Raw genomic sequence first — 20009 nt, forward strand, 5'->3', positions numbered from 1 at the left:
ACTTGCATTCTCAACGCCACAACTAGTAAAGCATGCAAGATATATATATGCAGTCAACAACAAAATATCAAAATGTCTAAAACTTAAAACAGTAAACTTTACCTCCATTACAAAAGTAACAAGGGGAAAAAAAGGTCTCAGTACTACAACAAATAACCAAAGCTAATAAAGAAAACTAAATATTTACAAACGGTAAATCAAAAATCCCTACTCCTAGGGGCATCAAGCCTCCACTGCCCGTCATGATACTGCCCTGGTATAGCAGCATTAGGCGGCAACATTTGAGGACCCAATGGTGGCGGCGGTGGCGCCCATCTAACTACATTTTGCAGCCCATTAACATGAGGTTGAATAGGCATATGTGGGTTCATAACTTGTCCTATTGGTGGCCTATTTTGGTTAACCAAATGCAGTCCCACTGGTGGCTGCATGTAGCACACAGGCGGCACTTCAGGACCAGCATGGTGGTTTTGATGATGATGTGGCTGCCATTCCGGCATATCGTCATCTTCATCTTTATTCCATTGTTTGTTTTTTGTACCACCACTGTGACATCTGCCCCAATCCGACCCGACCCAGGTACCCGTTTCTCTGATCCGATCTCTTTCTTTTATGATTTAATATTTATTTATACTTATATTTTACTTTTAATAATAATATATATTTTCCTTCCCGCCTCTTTCTCTCTCTTTCTTTCCGCCGTCCCTCTCCTTCTCTCTTTCCGCCCTCTTTTCCCTCTTGTCGCCGTCCCGCCCTTAAGCCTTGTTTCCCTCTTTTTCTTCTAACTCTTTGCTTGTCCTTTGTTCCTTCCCACCTAAGGTTGTCTGCGCAGCTCCACGCGCCAGACCCCTTACAAGGAATCCTGCGTGAAGACCACCTGTTTCAGCGATACGCGAGACGAACTCTTCTCGCAGCGCGCTAAGAATTGTAATTCTTCTCGCAGCGCGCTAAGAACTGTAGTTCTTCCCGCGACGCGCTAAGGATTTGTAGTTCTTCTCGCAGCACGCTAAGAATCGTAGTTCATCCCTCGACGCGCGAAGAATTATAGTTCTTCCCGCGGCGCGCTAGGAATTTTAATTCCTCCCGCGGCGCGCTAAGAAATGTGATTCTTCCCGCGACGCGCTTAGAAATGAAGTTCTTTCCGCGACGCGTTAAGGTTAGTTCTGTCTGCCTTCGCGCTCGCGCTCTCTTGACCTTCTGTGTCTGCCTTCGCGCCTTAGCCTTCTCGCGCTGAACCCTTTGAGTTTTCTTCTGTTTAATCTAGCCGTTTGCTTTTGTGTTGTCTTATCTTCTGAGCTGTTGACCTAATCTGCTTTATGTCTGAAAAGCCACTTTTGGCGCAGCATGCGCACCAACCCCATTGGTTGGCAGAAAAAGTGACTGACATTATCTTTTGAGATCTGCTTTTGCCATGCTTGACCAGTACCTTTATCTGACCCGCCCATGCCTTTTTTTACTGTTCCCTGTCAGCTTTATCTTGCCCCCTGCAGCTGCCATATCTTTTGATATCTTTTGCTTTTGGATTCTTATGCTTTTTGATATCTTTTGCTTGATCCTGTTAAAGATCCTTTCCCCTTTTCTAGGGATTATGTCTCCTAGGGTTTTCCTATAAATAATAATAATATTTTCATAACACTACACACACAAAACACTTAATCTCTCCTGCCCCTTACTCTCTCTGCCGTCTTCCTCTCTGCCTCCGTCTTCCTCCCTGTTCTGCCCTGCTTTTCCGGTAATATATATATATTATATATAATAATTTACTTATTAATTATGCTAACTTATAATCAAGACTTAAAACAAATCATTAAAACGATAATCTTATTTATAGGTTAACTTGTGCTTGTTTAAAGTTGGTTCTTGCTTTATCTTACACCGCATCGTTTATCAAGTGAGTAATCTCGTACCTAATCCCTTTTTGCTTTTAATGTTTTGGGATGTTCATGTGTTCATACAAACTTAGAGTCTTAAACTTGTTTATGAACTTTAGTCGCGCAGTATCCCATGTGTTGAGGACGTAGACTTGGCTGTTTATTTGTATGTGTGGATCATTAACCGTCTTGTCGGTCTATTCCGCAGTTCTCATGGTATCATTAGATGAACACGGGAGAACTATCGTTTATGATTTTCTCTTTTGTTTACACATGCACAGTTTGTCTTGTTTGTGAGCTCAATTGTGAGCACTGGCAGTCTTATGAATCTTAGAGTTGGTCCCGATCAGATTACACCCTTGTTGAAAACCAGACATACACATGTTGCGCGCAGATTTATGATTATCTATGTATTGTATTAAACTTGATTTCTCACCAACACGCAAGTGTTTGACGTTTATTTTAACACATGTTCAGGTTTGCAGTAGCTGTTTTGGAGTTCGAGGACACGTAGGGAGTTTTCTGTATTTTGGACCTAGATTAAAATGTATCAAGACAAGTTATTGTTGTTCGAATATTATGATATATTGATTTATGATGATTTATGTTATCTTGTTTACCCTGCGCGTGCGCGAATGAATGTATTTATTAAATATTGACACCCAATAGTGTCACGAGTAATGAAACAATATGTGGCGCCCCGATGTATAATCCGCCTTTGGTCGGGGTGTTACAGATTGGTATCAGAGCTCGTTGACTTTAGGATAGGTGGTTAGACGTAACGGCCTAGAATACCTAAGAGTCCCTTCTCGCGCATGAGAGAAATCTCATGTTTGCACGCTTATTGTTAATTACTCGTTGTTTATAAATATGCTCGCGCTTGCGCAGTATATGATTTTATGTTTTATTTCACGATATTTCGATTTTTGTTGAATTTCGATTTTTATTGATTTTACTTGCATGTTCGTTTGTTGGATTTGAAAATCCGAAAAGTCATGGTGATACATGAATAGTTGATTTTCAATTTCCCTTTACGATTATGTTCTGAGGTTGGAGACTTGAAAAGTCATGGTGATACATGAATTGTCAACCTCCAATACTCATTTTCTTGTATGTTTTATATTGAAGATTGAAAAGTCATGGTGATACATGAATCGTCAATCTCCAATACTCGTTTGCTCGTATATTTTAAATTGGGAATTCGGAAAGTCATGGTGATACATGAATTGTCGATTCTTGATTCGAATTTGTTACCTTTATTAAGTCTGCATTTAAAGTCATTTAATCTACTTTAACTTTTGATAGTATCTAACCCTGCGAAACCAAGCTTTATAAAGTTATACTTTGCGATAAAACCAAGATATTAACTAAAATTAAAACTTTTATAGAATGCCTCCGCTATCTCGCCGATTTCAGAGAAGAGAAGCCTCGCGCATGCGTAGACAGCAACGTTCCCAGGAAATGGCCGCCGCAATAGCCCAAGCTTTGAGCCAAAACAATACCAACACCTCTGGTTACAACATTAAGTCCTTTAACGCGGGTAACCCTCCAAAGTTCACAGGTCTTGAAGGAGCCACCGTGATGCTCCAGTGGCTTGAGAAGATAGAAAACACTTTCCTCCACACCCAATGCCCCTCAGACAGACGAACCCTATATGCTTCCAGTGTCCTGGAATCCAGAGCACTTACATGGTGGAATGGAGTAGCTCATGCGCGTGGCGCAGAGGCTGCTTCTAGCATGACATGGGAGGAATTCAAGGAAATTCTTACGCGAGAATTCTGCCCTCCCAACGAAGTTAAGCGCCTGGAGGAGGAATTTTGGAACTTGAAGCAGTACAGCGGTGAAGCGCGCGAGTACGCGACGCGCTTCCATGAACTAAGCCTGCTTGTCCCTCACCTTGTTACCCCTTCCCGCCGAGCCATAGAGAAATTCCTTGGGGGTCTCCCCATGGAAATTCAAGATTCTGTATGGGCCAGAAACCCAGTAACCCTCTCTGACGCTATCGAATTGGCCGCTGTGCTCAGCGACAACCATGTCAGAGCAGGAACCCTGTTCCTGCGAGGAACAGAAAAGACCAAACTCACCAAGACTGCCCCTGAACCCGCAGAAACCAAACCTGAACCCTCACACCATAACAACCCGAAACGTAGGCGCAGACAAGCCTATGCGCTTACCAGCCCGCCCATAGTCCAGCAACCCGCCTACCAACCTCCAGTTTATGCGCCTAACCCACTGTCAACCTACCCAACACCTCCTATAGCCCACAACTATGCCTTAACCAATCCAGCACTCCCTGCCCCGCCAACTAAGAAACCTTACACAGGAAACCACCCCTTTTGCCCAACCTGTAGACTCCACCACCCACCTCAAGTCCCATGTCGACTTTGTACCCGATGTGGCCGCGCTGGTCACCTTGCAGAAAACTGTAGAGTCCCTCTCGCCAACCCAATTGCGCCAACACCACCAGTCTACCCGCAGAACCCACAACCAACCTACCAAAACCCACGACCCAGATCGTGCTTTAACTGCGGTGATCCCAGTCATTTCCGGAACGCGTGCCCGAGACTACAAGTTCAGATTACGCAAGCGAATCCGGTGAACCAGATTTCAAACCAAGTAATGCGTGGACGAGCTTTTAACATAACCGCGCACCAAGCGCAAGCGAATAATGACGTAGTTAATGGTACATTTTTGCTCAACGGATTTTATGCTTCTATACTTTTTGATACTGGCGCCGATCGAAGTTTTATCTCTCGCGCCCTCGAGCAGAAGCTTGCGCGACCGCGCGATAACTTAAAAGAAGATTTTTCAGTTGAATTGGCTAATGGTGAAACTGTTTTAATTAACTCTGTGATCAAGGATTGCACGCTTAACCTTAACGAAAACGATTTTCTGATTGACCTCATCCCAATGCCTCTTGGAAGCTTTGATGTTATCATTGGTATGGACTGGCTCTCGAAGAATCGCGCCGAAGTTATTTGCGCCAAGAAGTTGATTCGCATTCCTCGAGAAAATGGTGATCTTCATATCTACGGCGAAAAACCCTCCAGTGGTCTTAAGCTTATGTCTTGCGCCGAAGCCCGTAGGCTCATGCGGAAAAGGTGTATTGCATTTCTAGCCCATGTGGTTAAACCTGCTGAAGAAAAGAAGCTTCGCGATATCCCTGTTGTGCGTGATTTCCCTGAAGTTTTTCCTGATGATCTTCCTGGTATCCCTCCCGCTCGTGAAGTCGAGTTTTGTATTGATCTTGTCCCTGGTGCTTCCCCCGTGGCTAAATCTCCTTACCGTCTTGCGCCCGCTGAGATGCAAGAATTGGCAAGCCAACTTCAAGAGTTGACTGCTAAAGGATTCATTCGCCCTAGCTCTTCGCCCTGGGGTGCTCCGGTGTTGTTCGTTAAAAAGAAAGATGGATCGTTTCGCATGTGTATTGATTACCGCGAGTTGAACAAACTCACCATTAAAAACCGGTATCCCTTACCGCGCATTGACGACCTCTTTGATCAACTCCAAGGTGCCTCTTGTTTTTCCAAGATCGATCTCCGCTCTGGCTATCACCAGTTGCGCATCCGCGATGAAGATGTTCCGAAGACTGCTTTTCGAACTCGTTATGGCCATTTTGAATTCTTGGTCATGTCCTTCGGTTTAACCAACGCACCCGCCGTTTTCATGGATCTAATGAATCGGGTGTGTAGGCCTTTCTTGGATAAATTCGTGATTGTGTTTATCGATGATGTTCTGGTGTATTCTAAGACCAAGGCCGAGCATGAGCAACATCTTCGGTTGGTGTTGCAAAAGCTTCGAACCGAGCAGCTCTATGCTAAGCTTTCCAAGTGTGAATTCTGGTCTGATGAAGTACAGTTTCTTGGTCATGTTGTAAACAAGATGGGTATTCATGTCGACCCATCCAAGATTGAAGCAATCAAGAACTGGATTACGCCATCCTCTCCTTCTGAGATCCGTTCCTTTCTGGGCTTAGCTGGTTACTACCGGCGATTCATTTCGAACTTCTCGAAGATCGCTTTGCCTTTAACAGCTCTAACGCACAAAGGTAAACCGTATATTTGGGGCTCGAAGCAAGAAGAAGCCTTTCTGACGCTCAAGCGTTTGTTGTGTGAAGCTCCTGTTCTTGCGCTACCTGAGGGTAATGATGATTTTGTCGTGTATTGCGATGCATCCAACCAAGGTCTCGGTTGTGTTCTTATGCAACGAGGCAAGGTTATCGCTTACGCATCAAGGCAACTTAAGGTTAATGAAAAGAATTATACAACTCACGACCTCGAACTAGGCGCAGTTGTATTTGCCTTGAAGATCTGGAGACACTACCTTTATGGTACTAAGTGTATCCTCTACACTGACCATAAAAGCCTTCAGCATATCTTTGATCAGAAGGAACTTAACATGAGACAACGCCGATGGGACGAACTCATCAGCGATTACGATGGTGAGATCCGGTATCATCCTGGTAAGGCTAATGTGGTAGCCGATGCGCTCAGCCGAAAACCCTGCCAGCTTAACTGTATCTTGCCGCGCACGCAGCTTCACTTCGCGCCGATCCAAAGCAACCTTGAATCGCGTATTCGTGACGCGCAGCGCGCATCCATCAGTAATGGTAACCTTCGCGCCGAGTTAGCGTGTGGCGCGGAAGCGCACTTTGTCCCTAATCTGAGTGGAATTCTCTGCTATCTCAATCGCATCTGGATTCCCTTTGATGAGAATCTTCGCGCTGATATCCTGAGTGAAGCGCACAAATCTCGGTATTCTATTCATCCTGGCGCTGATAAGATGTACAAGGATTTGCGCATTACTTATTGGTGGCCCGGTATGAAAAAGGATATTGCTGTGTTCGTAGCTAAATGTCTGACTTGTTCTAAAGTGAAAGCTGAACACCAACGCCCATCTGGTTTGCTCGAACAACCAGAAATTCCTACGTGGAAATGGGAATGTGTAGCGATGGACTTTATTACCAAGTTACCTTTGACAGCAAGCAAACATGATAGCATTTGGGTAATAGTGGATCGTTTGACTAAGTCTGCTCACTTTCTGCCCATTCGTGAAAACTACCGTGTTGAGCAACTCGCGCAGCTTTATGTCAAGGAAATTGTCTGCCGCCATGGCACTCCTTTGAGCATCATATCCGATCGCGATGGCCGTTTTATATCTCGCTTTTGGAAATCTCTCCAATCTGCGCTAGGAACTCGCTTGGACATGAGTACGGCATATCATCCTCAGACTGACGGTCAGTCTGAGCGAACTATTCAAACTCTTGAGGATATGCTCCGATCTTGTGTTCTTGATTTTGGAGGTAATTGGGATTCACACCTGCCTTTGATTGAGTTCTCTTATAATAACAGCTATCATTCCAGTATCGGTATGGCCCCATTTGAAGCACTTTACGGTCGTAAGTGCCGCTCCCCGATTTGTGGGAGCGAAGTGGGTGAAACTCAAATCACAGGACCCGAACTTGTTCAAGAGACAACCGATAAAATCGCCAAGATCCGTGATCATCTGCTGACTGCCAGAAGCCGACAGAAGAGTTACGCAGATCGTAGACGAAAGCCTCTCGAATTTCAAGTTGGTGATCTTGTTCTCCTCAAAGTGTCGCCCTGGAAGGGTGTTGTCCGCTTTGGGAAGAAAGGTAAGCTTGCTCCTCGTTATGTTGGTCCATTCAAGATTCTCGCGCGTGTAGGAAAAGTTGCCTACAGACTTGACCTGCCGCCCGCGCTCAGTAATGTGCATCCAACGTTCCATGTTTCCAATCTCAAGAAGTGTTTAGCTGACGAGAACCTTCACATTCCACTTGATGAAGTTCAAGTTGATGAATCTATGCATTTCGTGGAGAAGCCTGTTGAGATTATGGATCGCGAGGTTAAGCAAACCAAGCGCAGTCGTATCCCTATCGTGAAAGTTCGCTGGGAGTCCAAGCGCGGAGCCGAGTTTACATGGGAAAGGGAAGATCAAATGAAGATCAAGTACCCGCACCTGTTCTCTGCGCAACCTACTTCGAGATAAATTTCGGGACGAAATTTCTTAAAGTAGGGGAGACTGTGACATCTGCCCCAATCCGACCCGACCCAGGTACCCGTTTCTCTGATCCGATCTCTTTCTTTTATGATTTAATATTTATTTATACTTATATTTTACTTTTAATAATAATATATATTTTCCTTCCCGCCTCTTTCTCTCTCTTTCTTTCCGCCGTCCCTCTCCTTCTCTCTTTCCGCCCTCTTTTCCCTCTTGTCGCCGTCCCGCCCTTAAGCCTTGTTTCCCTCTTTTTCTTCTAACTCTTTGCTTGTCCTTTGTTCCTTCCCGCCTAAGGTTGTCTGCGCAGCTCCACGCGCCAGACCCCTTACAAGGAATCCTGCGTGAAGACCACCTGTTTCAGCGATACGCGAGACGAACTCTTCTCGCAGCGCGCTAAGAATTGTAATTCTTCTCGCAGCGCGCTAAGAACTGTAGTTCTTCCCGCGACGCGCTAAGGATTTGTAGTTCTTCTCGCAGCACGCTAAGAATCGTAGTTCATCCCTCGACGCGCGAAGAATTATAGTTCTTCCCGCGGCGCGCTAGGAATTTTAATTCCTCCCGCGGCGCGCTAAGAAATGTGATTCTTCCCGCGACGCGCTTAGAAATGAAGTTCTTTCCGCGACGCGTTAAGGTTAGTTCTGTCTGCCTTCGCGCTCGCGCTCTCTTGACCTTCTGTGTCTGCCTTCGCGCCTTAGCCTTCTCGCGCTGAACCCTTTGAGTTTTCTTCTGTTTAATCTAGCCGTTTGCTTTTGTGTTGTCTTATCTTCTGAGCTGTTGACCTAATCTGCTTTATGTCTGAAAAGCCACTTTTGGCGCAGCATGCGCACCAACCCCATTGGTTGGCAGAAAAAGTGACTGACATTATCTTTTGAGATCTGCTTTTGCCATGCTTGACCAGTACCTTTATCTGACCCGCCCATGCCTTTTTTTACTGTTCCCTGTCAGCTTTATCTTGCCCCCTGCAGCTGCCATATCTTTTGATATCTTTTGCTTTTGGATTCTTATGCTTTTTGATATCTTTTGCTTGATCCTGTTAAAGATCCTTTCCCCTTTTCTAGGGATTATGTCTCCTAGGGTTTTCCTATAAATAATAATAATATTTTCATAACACTACACACACAAAACACTTAATCTCTCCTGCCCCTTACTCTCTCTGCCGTCTTCCTCTCTGCCTCCGTCTTCCTCCCTGTTCTGCCCTGCTTTTCCGGTAATATATATATATTATATATAATAATTTACTTATTAATTATGCTAACTTATAATCAAGACTTAAAACAAATCATTAAAACGATAATCTTATTTATAGGTTAACTTGTGCTTGTTTAAAGTTGGTTCTTGCTTTATCTTACACCGCATCGTTTATCAAGTGAGTAATCTCGTACCTAATCCCTTTTTGCTTTTAATGTTTTGGGATGTTCATGTGTTCATACAAACTTAGAGTCTTAAACTTGTTTATGAACTTTAGTCGCGCAGTATCCCATGTGTTGAGGACGTAGACTTGGCTGTTTATTTGTATGTGTAGATCATTAACCGTCTTGTCGGTCTATTCCGCAGTTCTCATGGTACCATTAGATGAACACGGGAGAACTATCGTTTATGATTTTCTCTTTTGTTTACACATGCACAGTTTGTCTTGTTTGTGAGCTCAATTGTGAGCACTGGCAGTCTTATGAATCTTAGAGTTGGTCCCGATCAGATTACACCCTTGTTGAAAACCAGACATACACATGTTGCGCGCAGATTTATGATTATCTATGTATTGTATTAAACTTGATTTCTCACCAACACGCAAGTGTTTGACGTTTATTTTAACACATGTTCAGGTTTGCAGTAGCTGTTTTGGAGTTCGAGGACACGTAGGGAGTTTTCTGTATTTTGGACCTAGATTAAAATGTATCAAGACAAGTTATTGTTGTTCGAATATTATGATATATTGATTTATGATGATTTATGTTATCTTGTTTACCCTGCGCGTGCGCGAATGAATGTATTTATTAAATATTGACACCCAATAGTGTCACGAGTAATGAAACAATATGTGGCGCCCCGATGTATAATCCGCCTTTGGTCGGGGTGTTACAACCACCGCCTACATTCTGCCCATATCTATGAATCAGCTGTCTCATTTGATCTACAGGTCTGGGTGCATTAGATTGTGTCTGCTTGGACCCTGACCCAAACCCAACTTGGGCAGGGATGTTCTGCCCGGATGAGCTGAAACTAAACTCAGGCAGGTCATCCTCATCACAGGCAGAAGCAGCAGCAGCCCCAGGACCAAAACCGGGGGGTATGTCATCATCATCTTCGTCATCATTTTTATTATTAGGCTGTTGTGGCGGCATACGGTTGACAGATTTTGGTGCGAGATTTGAACTTGTATTGGCATTTATATTATCATGTCTCCTAGTTTGAAAATTGTGTTTTTTATGATGTTTATGCTGTGAATTAGTGATATTAATTTGAGGCCTTCGCCACACGACTACACCAATTAAGCCATTATCGGTTGACTTCAGTATATCGGTCTGGTTTTTAGCAAGGTGCTTGCAGAGCATTTCTACTATTCTTGTATGAGGTGGACAGAAGTAAAGTTCAACTCCGAGAATCGGTTCGCCAAATCCTAACCGCTCATCTGCTATGTACGAATCCACCGCCTAAACAATTATATGTTAAAAAACTCATCAAAATCACCAAATATTGTAATCAAAATATATACCAAATAAAACACTCTTTATTAGACTCACCTCAGAAAGCATTGCAAGGTGAGTCTCAGAAGAAGAATCTTTCAAACCAAAATGTAGAACCTGCAAAAGAACGGGATTTCCAAAAAGATTCAATCTATAATTTCTTTAACTAATATTGACTAATTGGGTTGGTTTAACAGAAACAGACTCAAATTACCATGACTGCACGGGTTCTTGACATGGGAAGTTCTTCGAGAAACTTCTCAAATGCATCAAGTCTCACTCGACCCTTGATCTCAATAGAACCGGGCCATTCCTTTGTTGATGTTTTCTCACCACTAGAAGCAGAAATACATGTCAAAAACAAACTATTATTTAAAGTAATAATAAATATTATGTATAAGTATACCTTCTGAAGAGTCCAATGGCTGATAGGGATGATGAAACCGTGAGCTGTAGTTCACCTTCCCATACATATTCACCGATAACTGCACTAGAAGCAGAAATAGTTTTTCTTTCTACAGAAGTGTCGCTAGCTTTCACGACCGTCTCATTTAACTTTGCTTTCGATTGGTCAACTCTACCTGGGGAAGCGGGTTCTGATGACACCTTTTCATTATCAGTTTTAACAACAGTTTCTGAGTTGTCGGGTTCTGACTCCTTAGACTCTACAGGCAAATTCTCAAATGGAGGCTCAGAATCAAGGGATTCCATAAACTCATCTAATGACACAATTGGGGGTAAAAATCCCTCATCTTTAAATTCATCCACAATCAGTTCTTGCATGAAATCAGTCCCATCAGCAGGAATGGTAAGACTTTCTGATTTAGCCTTGTTCACATCAGCAACTTCTTTTTCTTTCACTTCCTGTTCAGTCTTCTTTTTTGGTTGAAACTGAGTAAACGAAGTGGACCCCACAGAAACCTCAACCGAAACAGCATCATCTTGTTCGACCTCAACTTGATACTCACCTTTGTGAGTCTTTTTAACTAACCGTCTTATATCAACATAAGACTCTGGTAAAACAATCATTTTATCATGTTCTTCGGCTTTTGCCATTCGCCATTCGGAAAGTTCTTTAGAAGCAAGTTCTTCTGGTGTCATTGAACACAACCTTTCAGGAGATATAGCACCAGATAAAACCTTTTCTCTAAGGTCGGGATTATTAGGGTCTTTTAAATTAAACATTAAAGATCTACCTTTTTCTTTATACTTCTTATTCACCCATCCAAATAACTTAAACAGCTCTGCTTCAATTCCAGAAGCTAATTCTTCAGGAGATTTAACCTTAGTTTCACTAGCTTTTATATTACCACTTTGACCTTGTTGGGCCTCGTTGACTTCTTTTGGCTCGGTTATCTCCATATCCCAGGCCCAAGAAAGCCCATTTCCCTGCAAAAGTTCATCTTTGGCAAAGAAAGTGTCTCCAAATGAACCATCTGCATCAGGCATGACATAGGTGTACTGAGGTTCTTGCCCATCAAGTTTCCCATTTTGCCCTTCTGCAGTAGTAGTAGATCCATCAGGCTGAACATCCTCATGTGCTTTAGCTGCTTCAGATGGAGAATTATTTTGCTCGTTAGAAGGTTTTTCTTGATTTTGAATGCCAACTGATAACGCAGCAGCTAACGTTTCCCTCATTTTGGATCTTACTGCTTCAAATGAAGCACTTTGAGTCTTGAATGAACCTACATGATTTGCAGCCTTATTCTTTGGCGTCAGGGCACGCTGAGACCCGGATTTACTGAGCACCGGCTGCAACGGTGTTGGTCTTTTATTGGCATGCGGCTCATTTTGGCCCGTCCGTTTTTCTACAACAGTAGGAGACAGAGGTTCTGTTGCTGCCTTGCGTTTTGTAGGTATTAATGGTTTTGGTGAACCTATGGTATTCCACACTGGTTCCATTTGCCAACTAGATATTACTGATGGATGTGAAATAGAGTTATTTAACATGCTACCTAAAGCATGCCATCAAGATCCAAAACAACAGTCTGCAATCAAGCAAATCAAGAGCATATGAGCACTCATTAAACAGGTTTTAAAAAGTCACTTGGGCAAAAACAAAGATATAAACAAGCATACAAAGAAACATGAATGCAGTTTTCATGCATAGATCACATGTACAGAAACAGTTTAATAACAACTTTGTAGAGCAAATAGCAATATATTATAACTACCAACTGCAAACAGCCCACTAGCAATTGTGATCACACATATCTAGTTTCATGTCAAAGTAACCAACACAACAAACTACCATAAATTAATTCCTACAGATTTAATTTGTAAACTTCACATCCACAATTCATCATTAAAAAACAATCACTAAAGAAGATTCTGGATGGAAGCATACAATGAAACATGAATGCAGTTTTCAACTTTTCATGCATAGATCATATGTACAGAAACAGATTAATAACAACTTTGTAGAGCAAATAGCAATATAACATAATCACCGGCTGCAAACAACCCACTAGCAATTGTGATCACACATGTATAGTTTCATGTCAAAGTAATCAACACAACAAACTACCATAAACTAATTCCTTAAGATTTAATTTGTAAACTTCACATCCACTATCCATCATTAAAAAAATCACTAAAGAAGATTCTGGAAGGAAGATCCATCTCATGTTTACCCTTTACTTTGCATACACTTAAGGGCTGGCCTTTTTGCCCGCCATGAATGTTAGCATGATAAAATGTTGGCAATGTATTGTTTGAACAACTTGATCTTTCCCATTAACCAAAAATAATAAAATAAAAAAAATTTGTCTATTGTTTTATGGGAAAACGTTTTAAACAGCATCTTATCTTGACAAAACATTAAAGTATCATCAAAAATGTATTTTTAAACCATTCTTGTGTTGGAATATGATGGTAACTCCTCATTATGCATCTCAACTGCTTGTGATTAAATTTTCATTCTGGATCATGGAAAATCATATTTCTTTTATACCTAGTAACAAGAAACATCAATTTATTCATTTGATAAAATGATTGCCAGTTTTAATCTTTATTTACAGAGTTTGTTCTTGTTTTAAGATGTGTCTAATAAATATTAAATTCCGACTTTCTAAAATCCATCCAACTGTGCATTTGATTTCCATGAGCATTGGAACAGGTCCTGCTCACATATCAAGTGCCAAAACAATACATTGCTAACATATCATTTCAAATGTTCTTCAGGCATTGAGAGGCCAATAATGGATATAACCTTGTCCAGGTATTGAGTCAACAGTTTATCCACCAAAAACTGTTGTCTAAGGCTTCAAACGTCTATAAAAGCGATCAAACATCCACCTGGACTTGCACTCCTTCAGCGTACACAACACTGATGATGGTCATGATTTATGATGATGACGATGATGCCCGCAACATTAACATTTATGAACAAAAAAAAATACAAAAAAAAAGATAATAATCCAAGCTCTCCTTACAAAAGGAGAGACCCGAACCAAACAGTGACCTACAGTTACATGAATGACACCCTAAACTAGTTTAAAACTAAATGAATTTCCAGCAATAAAGGCCTTCGATTTCAGGTGAAAGAACATATATATTGCCTTGAACAACACCGAGAGAAGAAACCAGCAAAATATACGGCAAAACCGCCTGAAACAGTAACAACTTTCAGAGATTAGGCCTCGTTCATAGTCGTTGCAGATAAAGCAGGCACCTTTTTCCCATCACAATCATAAATACATATATCCGATAAACATACAAACAAATTAAATCATTCTTCAACGAGACCCCCATAATAATATCAATCAAAGCTCAAATACAACAGACACAGAAACACAGAGCTACCTAATTCGTTCGTACATGGAAGAAATAATTATCAAATCTCATACAAGAAACCCTAATTTTAAAAAACCACAAGCACACGAATTTCAACAGCATATAAATAAAATAATAGCTTTCAAAATCAAATCTGCTACCAGAAACGTATATATAGCCGCACAAAATATCCGTCAAAATTGAATTAGCCCTAATTAATTAATATACACAAATCGACGAGAAATAGGCAAAGGAATAGAGGATTGATTTACCTAACAGGCGGATTGAATCGGATTGGATTGAGTTGAGAGCTGCAGAAGACAAAATAAAATTGCTGAAGAAGAAAACTGAAACCCTAGAATCCACCGAATGAATAAAATAAAAAGGTTTGCTTTGCCCATTTATTTTTATAAGGCGACCAAGAGGATAAACATTATTAGAAGCAATGCTATTTTAGTACAGGTGGTTTGTTCAGTTACGTAATTTTAGTACTTTTTTTTGAATATTTTGTAAATGGCTGCTTCACATTTCTAAAACTTGTCATTTTAGTATCTTTTTCTAACCTCGTTTATTTTTACTCGTTAAGTCAGAGGTAAAATAGTAATTTTATTTATTTTAGCTGGTTAAAAGTTTGCTTCAGATTAAATATATACAATATACACAGGTTCTAACTTTCCCCTAATCCTCAAGAACCCTAGTTTCCAAATTCTTTAATTGATTGATGAAATTCCCCCGTTCATGGAAGTTGCGAGAGGGGTTTTCACCACGGTGATAAGTTGAGTTGATTGAACATAAAATGTGATGTCGAATTGACGGGTAGCAGGCGTGTTCGGAGTTTAGATAGTGACGGCGAGTCCCGATTTGGTCATACAGAGGGTGTTGAGCAAAATCAAGGGCATGGGTGTGTTCGAAATCAACAGACAAGTATGCTAAGGGGTTTTATAATGTTTGATTTGACTTGTGTAGGGTTCTTATTGATTATTATTAAGTGGTGGTTTCAAGTTTGTTCAATCCGAGTCAATGATTTGCTAAAGACGTAAATTAATGATTGTAATTGGCCTCTGAATACATTCGTATCGCGTTTGAATTAATAATTAACGATTAACAAGCCTGTACTTGCATGGCCGGAGATGTGTCAGGAGGGGAGTTGAGTTGCCGGCGGCGGGAATATTTGGCCATCTGGAAAACGGGAGAGAAAGGGGTTGGGCTTTTTGGTTTTGAGAGTTGACACAATTAATCCTCAGGGTTTTGAAATGTTTAGAAACAAAACAAAACTTCAACAAAAGGAGAATATGATTATAAGAAATGATAAAAATAAATGAAATTACCAGTTTACCCTCAACTTAACGAACAAAAGCAGACGGAGTTAGAAAAAGGTACTAAAATGGCAAGTTTAAAAAATGTGAAGTAGCCATTTGCAAAAAAATTCAAAAACGGTACTAAAATTGCGTAACTGAACAAACCACATGTACTAAAATGACACTTAACTCACATTATTATTATTATTATTATTATTATTATAGTGAAATTTGTAAATTATAGGGTCGGGTTACCGGTGATTGAGAAAATGTAGTTATTTTTTTTGTAAATTTAAGGAAAGAAAGTTTGCCTATTTTTAATTTTTAATATTACTTGATTTGGTTGTGAGTAAAAGAGAGAAAACTTTAATAATAAATGTATAAAAAATATTATTTAATTGAACAAATGAGAGAAATATATAGTGTTTTTAGTTTAATTATAGAGATAAAGATTAATGATAGATTGAGAGTGCTCGTATTACATTACATACAGGGCTAGTCTTGTCGGCTACTCACCATAATAGCCAGCCCAATATTTTTTTAACTTTTTAAGGACATTTTTTCATGTTACTCCTAAATTTACATCATTTTATTAGTAGTGGGACTTGAACCACAATGTAATTTAAACCCATTTTGTGAGAGTGACTTCACCATTTCAACAACCTCGTACAACTGGCCTGCAAGCTTGATTTACTTTGTTTGATAGTGCGTGGATGTAAACTAGAAAAGTCTGCTTGTAGTGATGGAGAAAACTTGTTAAAATCTTGAATAGAGTCAGCCGAGTCTAATTTAGAGCTCACTTGATGCTGGTCTAAATTTGATGAATTTATCATCTATATAAGTGTAATATATTTTTATTTTGTATGGTAAATATATAGTTACATAATATATATGATTGCATGTACAACTTATGATAAAGTTAAATATATGTGTAAAATATAAAATTATAAAGTTTTAATAAATTGTGAGTGAGTTGAGTTTGAGTTTGAGTTTTAAAAAACTATTTAAAATAAGTTAAAAAAATATATATTATTTTATAACATGGCTATTGATGTTGTAGCCTTATCCTAGATTTTCAAACAAGCAAACAAATGAAAGTGTGTAAATAAGAATATCAAAATTGTTAAAGGTTCTCACTTTCTTAAGTTGAGTTTAATTTTTTTTAAACGGTTTTACTTTAATCTATAATCTAAAGATTTTATTTTTTTTTCTTACGAAGCATTGTAGTTTCCAACTTTTGTTATTTTAACTCAAATGACTAGCATCGTTATATTTTTTTCTGTTGAATTTTGTTAATTGATAAGGTGCCCTTGTTCAAATAAAGAATCAACAATAAAATTATATGACCATAATAAAATTATATGATCATATACACCTTCTTTGCACTCAAATCGTTGCTCTTTCTTTCTCCATCCATCACTCTATGATCCTTCTATATTCTCTCCCTACACCGCCACCACTCACCAATTCACCACAAAGCCACACCAATTACATCAACTATCACACCACACCAGCCCCAACCATTAAAGTCCAACTATTTTGCTGTTTTTGTCTCTCAAACCATAGTTAACGATTCATCATAGAATTTTTTTTAAAATCGACCAAACTGAATCGTAAACATCCCTATCATGTTCTCTTCATTTCTAGATGCTAGATCATTCAAAAAATTAACAGTTTTTTGTCCAAAAGATGTTTTGTATCTTCCTGATGAAACATATGTAAAAAGGGGAAAGTAACAGCCAATAATAATAAAAGTTTTGTAGCTATTTTATTAAAATGTTTATCAAGTGACATGGATACTTTTTTGTAAAAAAGAGTGTTGTAATGAAAGAGATGTTTATTACTTGAATGTGTTAATATTATAAAGAGGGGATACATCTATATATACACAAGTCAAACCCTAATTACAACCCATAATAGGACCATGAGCTTTAACCAACTACATGGGATAAAACCCTAACAAATACAACCAACACTCCTCCTCAAGTTGGTGCATAGATGTTAATCATGCCCAACTTGTTACAAATAAAATCTATCTGAGTTTTCCGGAGAGGTTTGGTGAGAATATCTGCGAGTTGAAAGTTTGTCTTGATATGAATTGGTTGAATGGATGGAGGATCTGCTTGTGTGCCTACTACTCGGTCTCTGATAAGGTGGTAGCCAACCTCAATGTGTTTCGTCCTTTCATGGAATACTTGATTCTTGGCTATATAGATCGTTGATTGATTATCACAGTATAACCGCATCAAGTCTTTAGAAATAACCCCGAGTTCTATGAGAAGACGACGAATCCATGTCATTTCTGATGTTACATTTGCCATAGCGCTATACTCCGATTCAGTGCTCGATCTAGATACCGTGTGTTGTTTCTTACTTTTCCATGATACGAGATTTCCTCCAACGAACACACAATATCCAGTGGTAGATCGTCGTGAAATTGGATAACCTGCCCAATCTGCGTCTGAGAAACCTGATATCCGACCATCTCCTTCTTCCGTGAAAGCACCCACTCGACAATGACCCTGATCAGAATATAGGATGCCAAGGCCTGGGGTGGCTTTGAGATATCTTAAAACATGAAGAGCAGCATCCCATTGAACGGTGTACGGTTCAGCCATGAATTGGCTCAGAACACTTACAGTGAAAGAAATATCAGGTCGTGTGACGGTTAAATAATTAAGTTTACCAACCAACCGTCTATATCTCTCTGGATCCTTCATCGGATCCCCCTCCTCCGGGAGGAGCTTCTTTGTAGGAAGCATCGGAGTATCAACTAGTAAGCCACATTCGGTCAACATATCAAGGACATACTTTCGTTGACAGAGAAGTATTCCTTGTGGAGAGCGAGATACCTCTATGCCCAGAAAGTGCCTCAGTCGACCTAAGTCGTTGACCTGAAACTGAGACTGAAGAAACTGTTTGAGTTCAGTGATCCCGACCTCGTCATCACCTGTGATTATAATGTCATCCACATAAACAACTACGATAATCCTTTTCCCTTTCTGGTGTCTAAAGAAGACAGAGTGACTGTAGGCACTACGAGTCATCCCAAACTGCCCCAAAACGCTATAGAATCGACCAAACCATGCCCTGGGAGACTGTTTAAGACCATATAGAGAACGACGTAGTCTGCAAACTTTAGAGGCCTCCTCCTCAACAATGAACCCTGGTGGCTGCTCCATATATACCTCCTCCTCAAGAACACCATTAAGAAAGGGGTTCTTGACATCAAGCTGGTGGAGCGGCCAATGATTAATAGCAGCAAGGGCAATACAAATACGGACAGATGACATTTTAGCAACCGGCGAGAAAGTTTCATCATAGTCAATGCCATATGCCTAAGAGTACCCTTTGGCGACCAACCGAGCGTTTAGACGATGTAAAGAACCATCCGGGTGAAGTTTGACTGTGAACACCCAACGACAACCAACAATACGCTTCCCAACATGAAGTGTTTCAAGATCCCATGTATGATTGGACCTTAGAGCCCCAATTTCATCTTCCATGGCCTGTCGCCATCCTGGGTGAGCGAGAGTTGCGGTCACATTTTTGTGAATCAGGTAGGAATCAAGGGTAGTGGTATATGCATGAGATTCAGTAGAGAGGTGAGAATAGGCAACATAATCCTGAAATGGATAATGAGTGCAATGCCGTAGTTCTTTGCGAAGGGCAATAGGTATATCAGTCTCAGGAAACAAGTCATAAACTGAAGTGGAAGGCTCGAGAAAGTAAGAACATGACTCATGGAAGGTGACGTCAGAACTCGTAAAGTATCTTTGAAGAGAGGGGTTGTAACACCGATACCCTTTCTGGACACGTGAATAACCAAGGAAGACACAACGAATGGCTTGAGGTGCAATTTTACTAAGACCCGGACGATGATCATGCACATACGCTACACACCCGAAAATTTTAGGCATGAGTGGAAAGGGAGTCCCTTTAGGGAACAAGAAAGAAAACGGGGTTTGATCTAACACAGATGGGGGCATACGATTTATGAGATAGAAGGCTATAAGACCAGCGTCTCCCCAAAATCTATCAGGAACATGAGACTGAAACATGAGTGTGCGTGTGATATCCAATAAGTGGCGATTTTTTCGTTCAGCAACGCCATTTTGTTGAGACGTGTACGGGCAAGAAGACTCGTGAACAATGCCATGTGTTTTAAGGTATGTAGAAAATTCATTAGAGAAGTATTCTGTTGCATTATCGGTGCGTAGGGTTTTAATGGATGTGTTGAACTGATTTTGGACATAGGAATGAAACTCGCGAAAAATGGAATTAATTTCACTATGAGCTTTCAAAAGATAAACCCAAGTAGCACGAGAATAATCATCAATGAAAGTGATGAAGTACTGAAA

The 20009-nt window shown here is 40.5% G+C and overlaps 1 protein-coding gene across 1 annotated transcript; it reads right to left on the reverse strand.

Moving 5' to 3' along the window:
* Positions 1-197: 197 nt before the first annotated feature.
* Positions 198-13019, reverse strand: LOC143621410 (uncharacterized). The gene is made up of 5 exons (XM_077092841.1): positions 10983-13019; positions 10791-10911; positions 10634-10693; positions 9914-10543; positions 198-485 (listed from the first exon to the last, which is right to left on the reverse strand). Exons 1-5 carry the CDS (start codon positions 12524-12526, stop codon positions 198-200), a joined length of 2643 nt encoding a protein of 880 aa, XP_076948956.1. The 5' UTR covers positions 12527-13019.
* Positions 13020-20009: the final 6990 nt, after the last annotated feature.

This window comes from Bidens hawaiensis, unplaced genomic scaffold, assembly GCF_021521415.1.
Source record: "Bidens hawaiensis isolate Kalapana, Puna unplaced genomic scaffold, B.hawaiensis_p1.1 tig00002866_1, whole genome shotgun sequence".
NCBI classification, from domain to species: domain Eukaryota; kingdom Viridiplantae; phylum Streptophyta; class Magnoliopsida; order Asterales; family Asteraceae; genus Bidens; species Bidens hawaiensis.

Bases quoted from the DNA above. Each gene is read 5' to 3' on its own strand.
- LOC143621410 (XM_077092841.1), bottom strand. From the start codon at position 12,526: ATGTTAAATAACTCTATTTCACATCCATCAGTAATATCTAGTTGGCAA. The intron at 10,912-10,982 runs GTATACTTATAC...TTCTGCTTCTAG, and splicing joins GCCATTGGACTCTTCAGAAG to TGGTGAGAAAACATCAACAA. The intron at 10,544-10,633 runs GTGAGTCTAATA...ATAATTGTTTAG, and splicing joins ACCTTGCAATGCTTTCTGAG to GCGGTGGATTCGTACATAGC.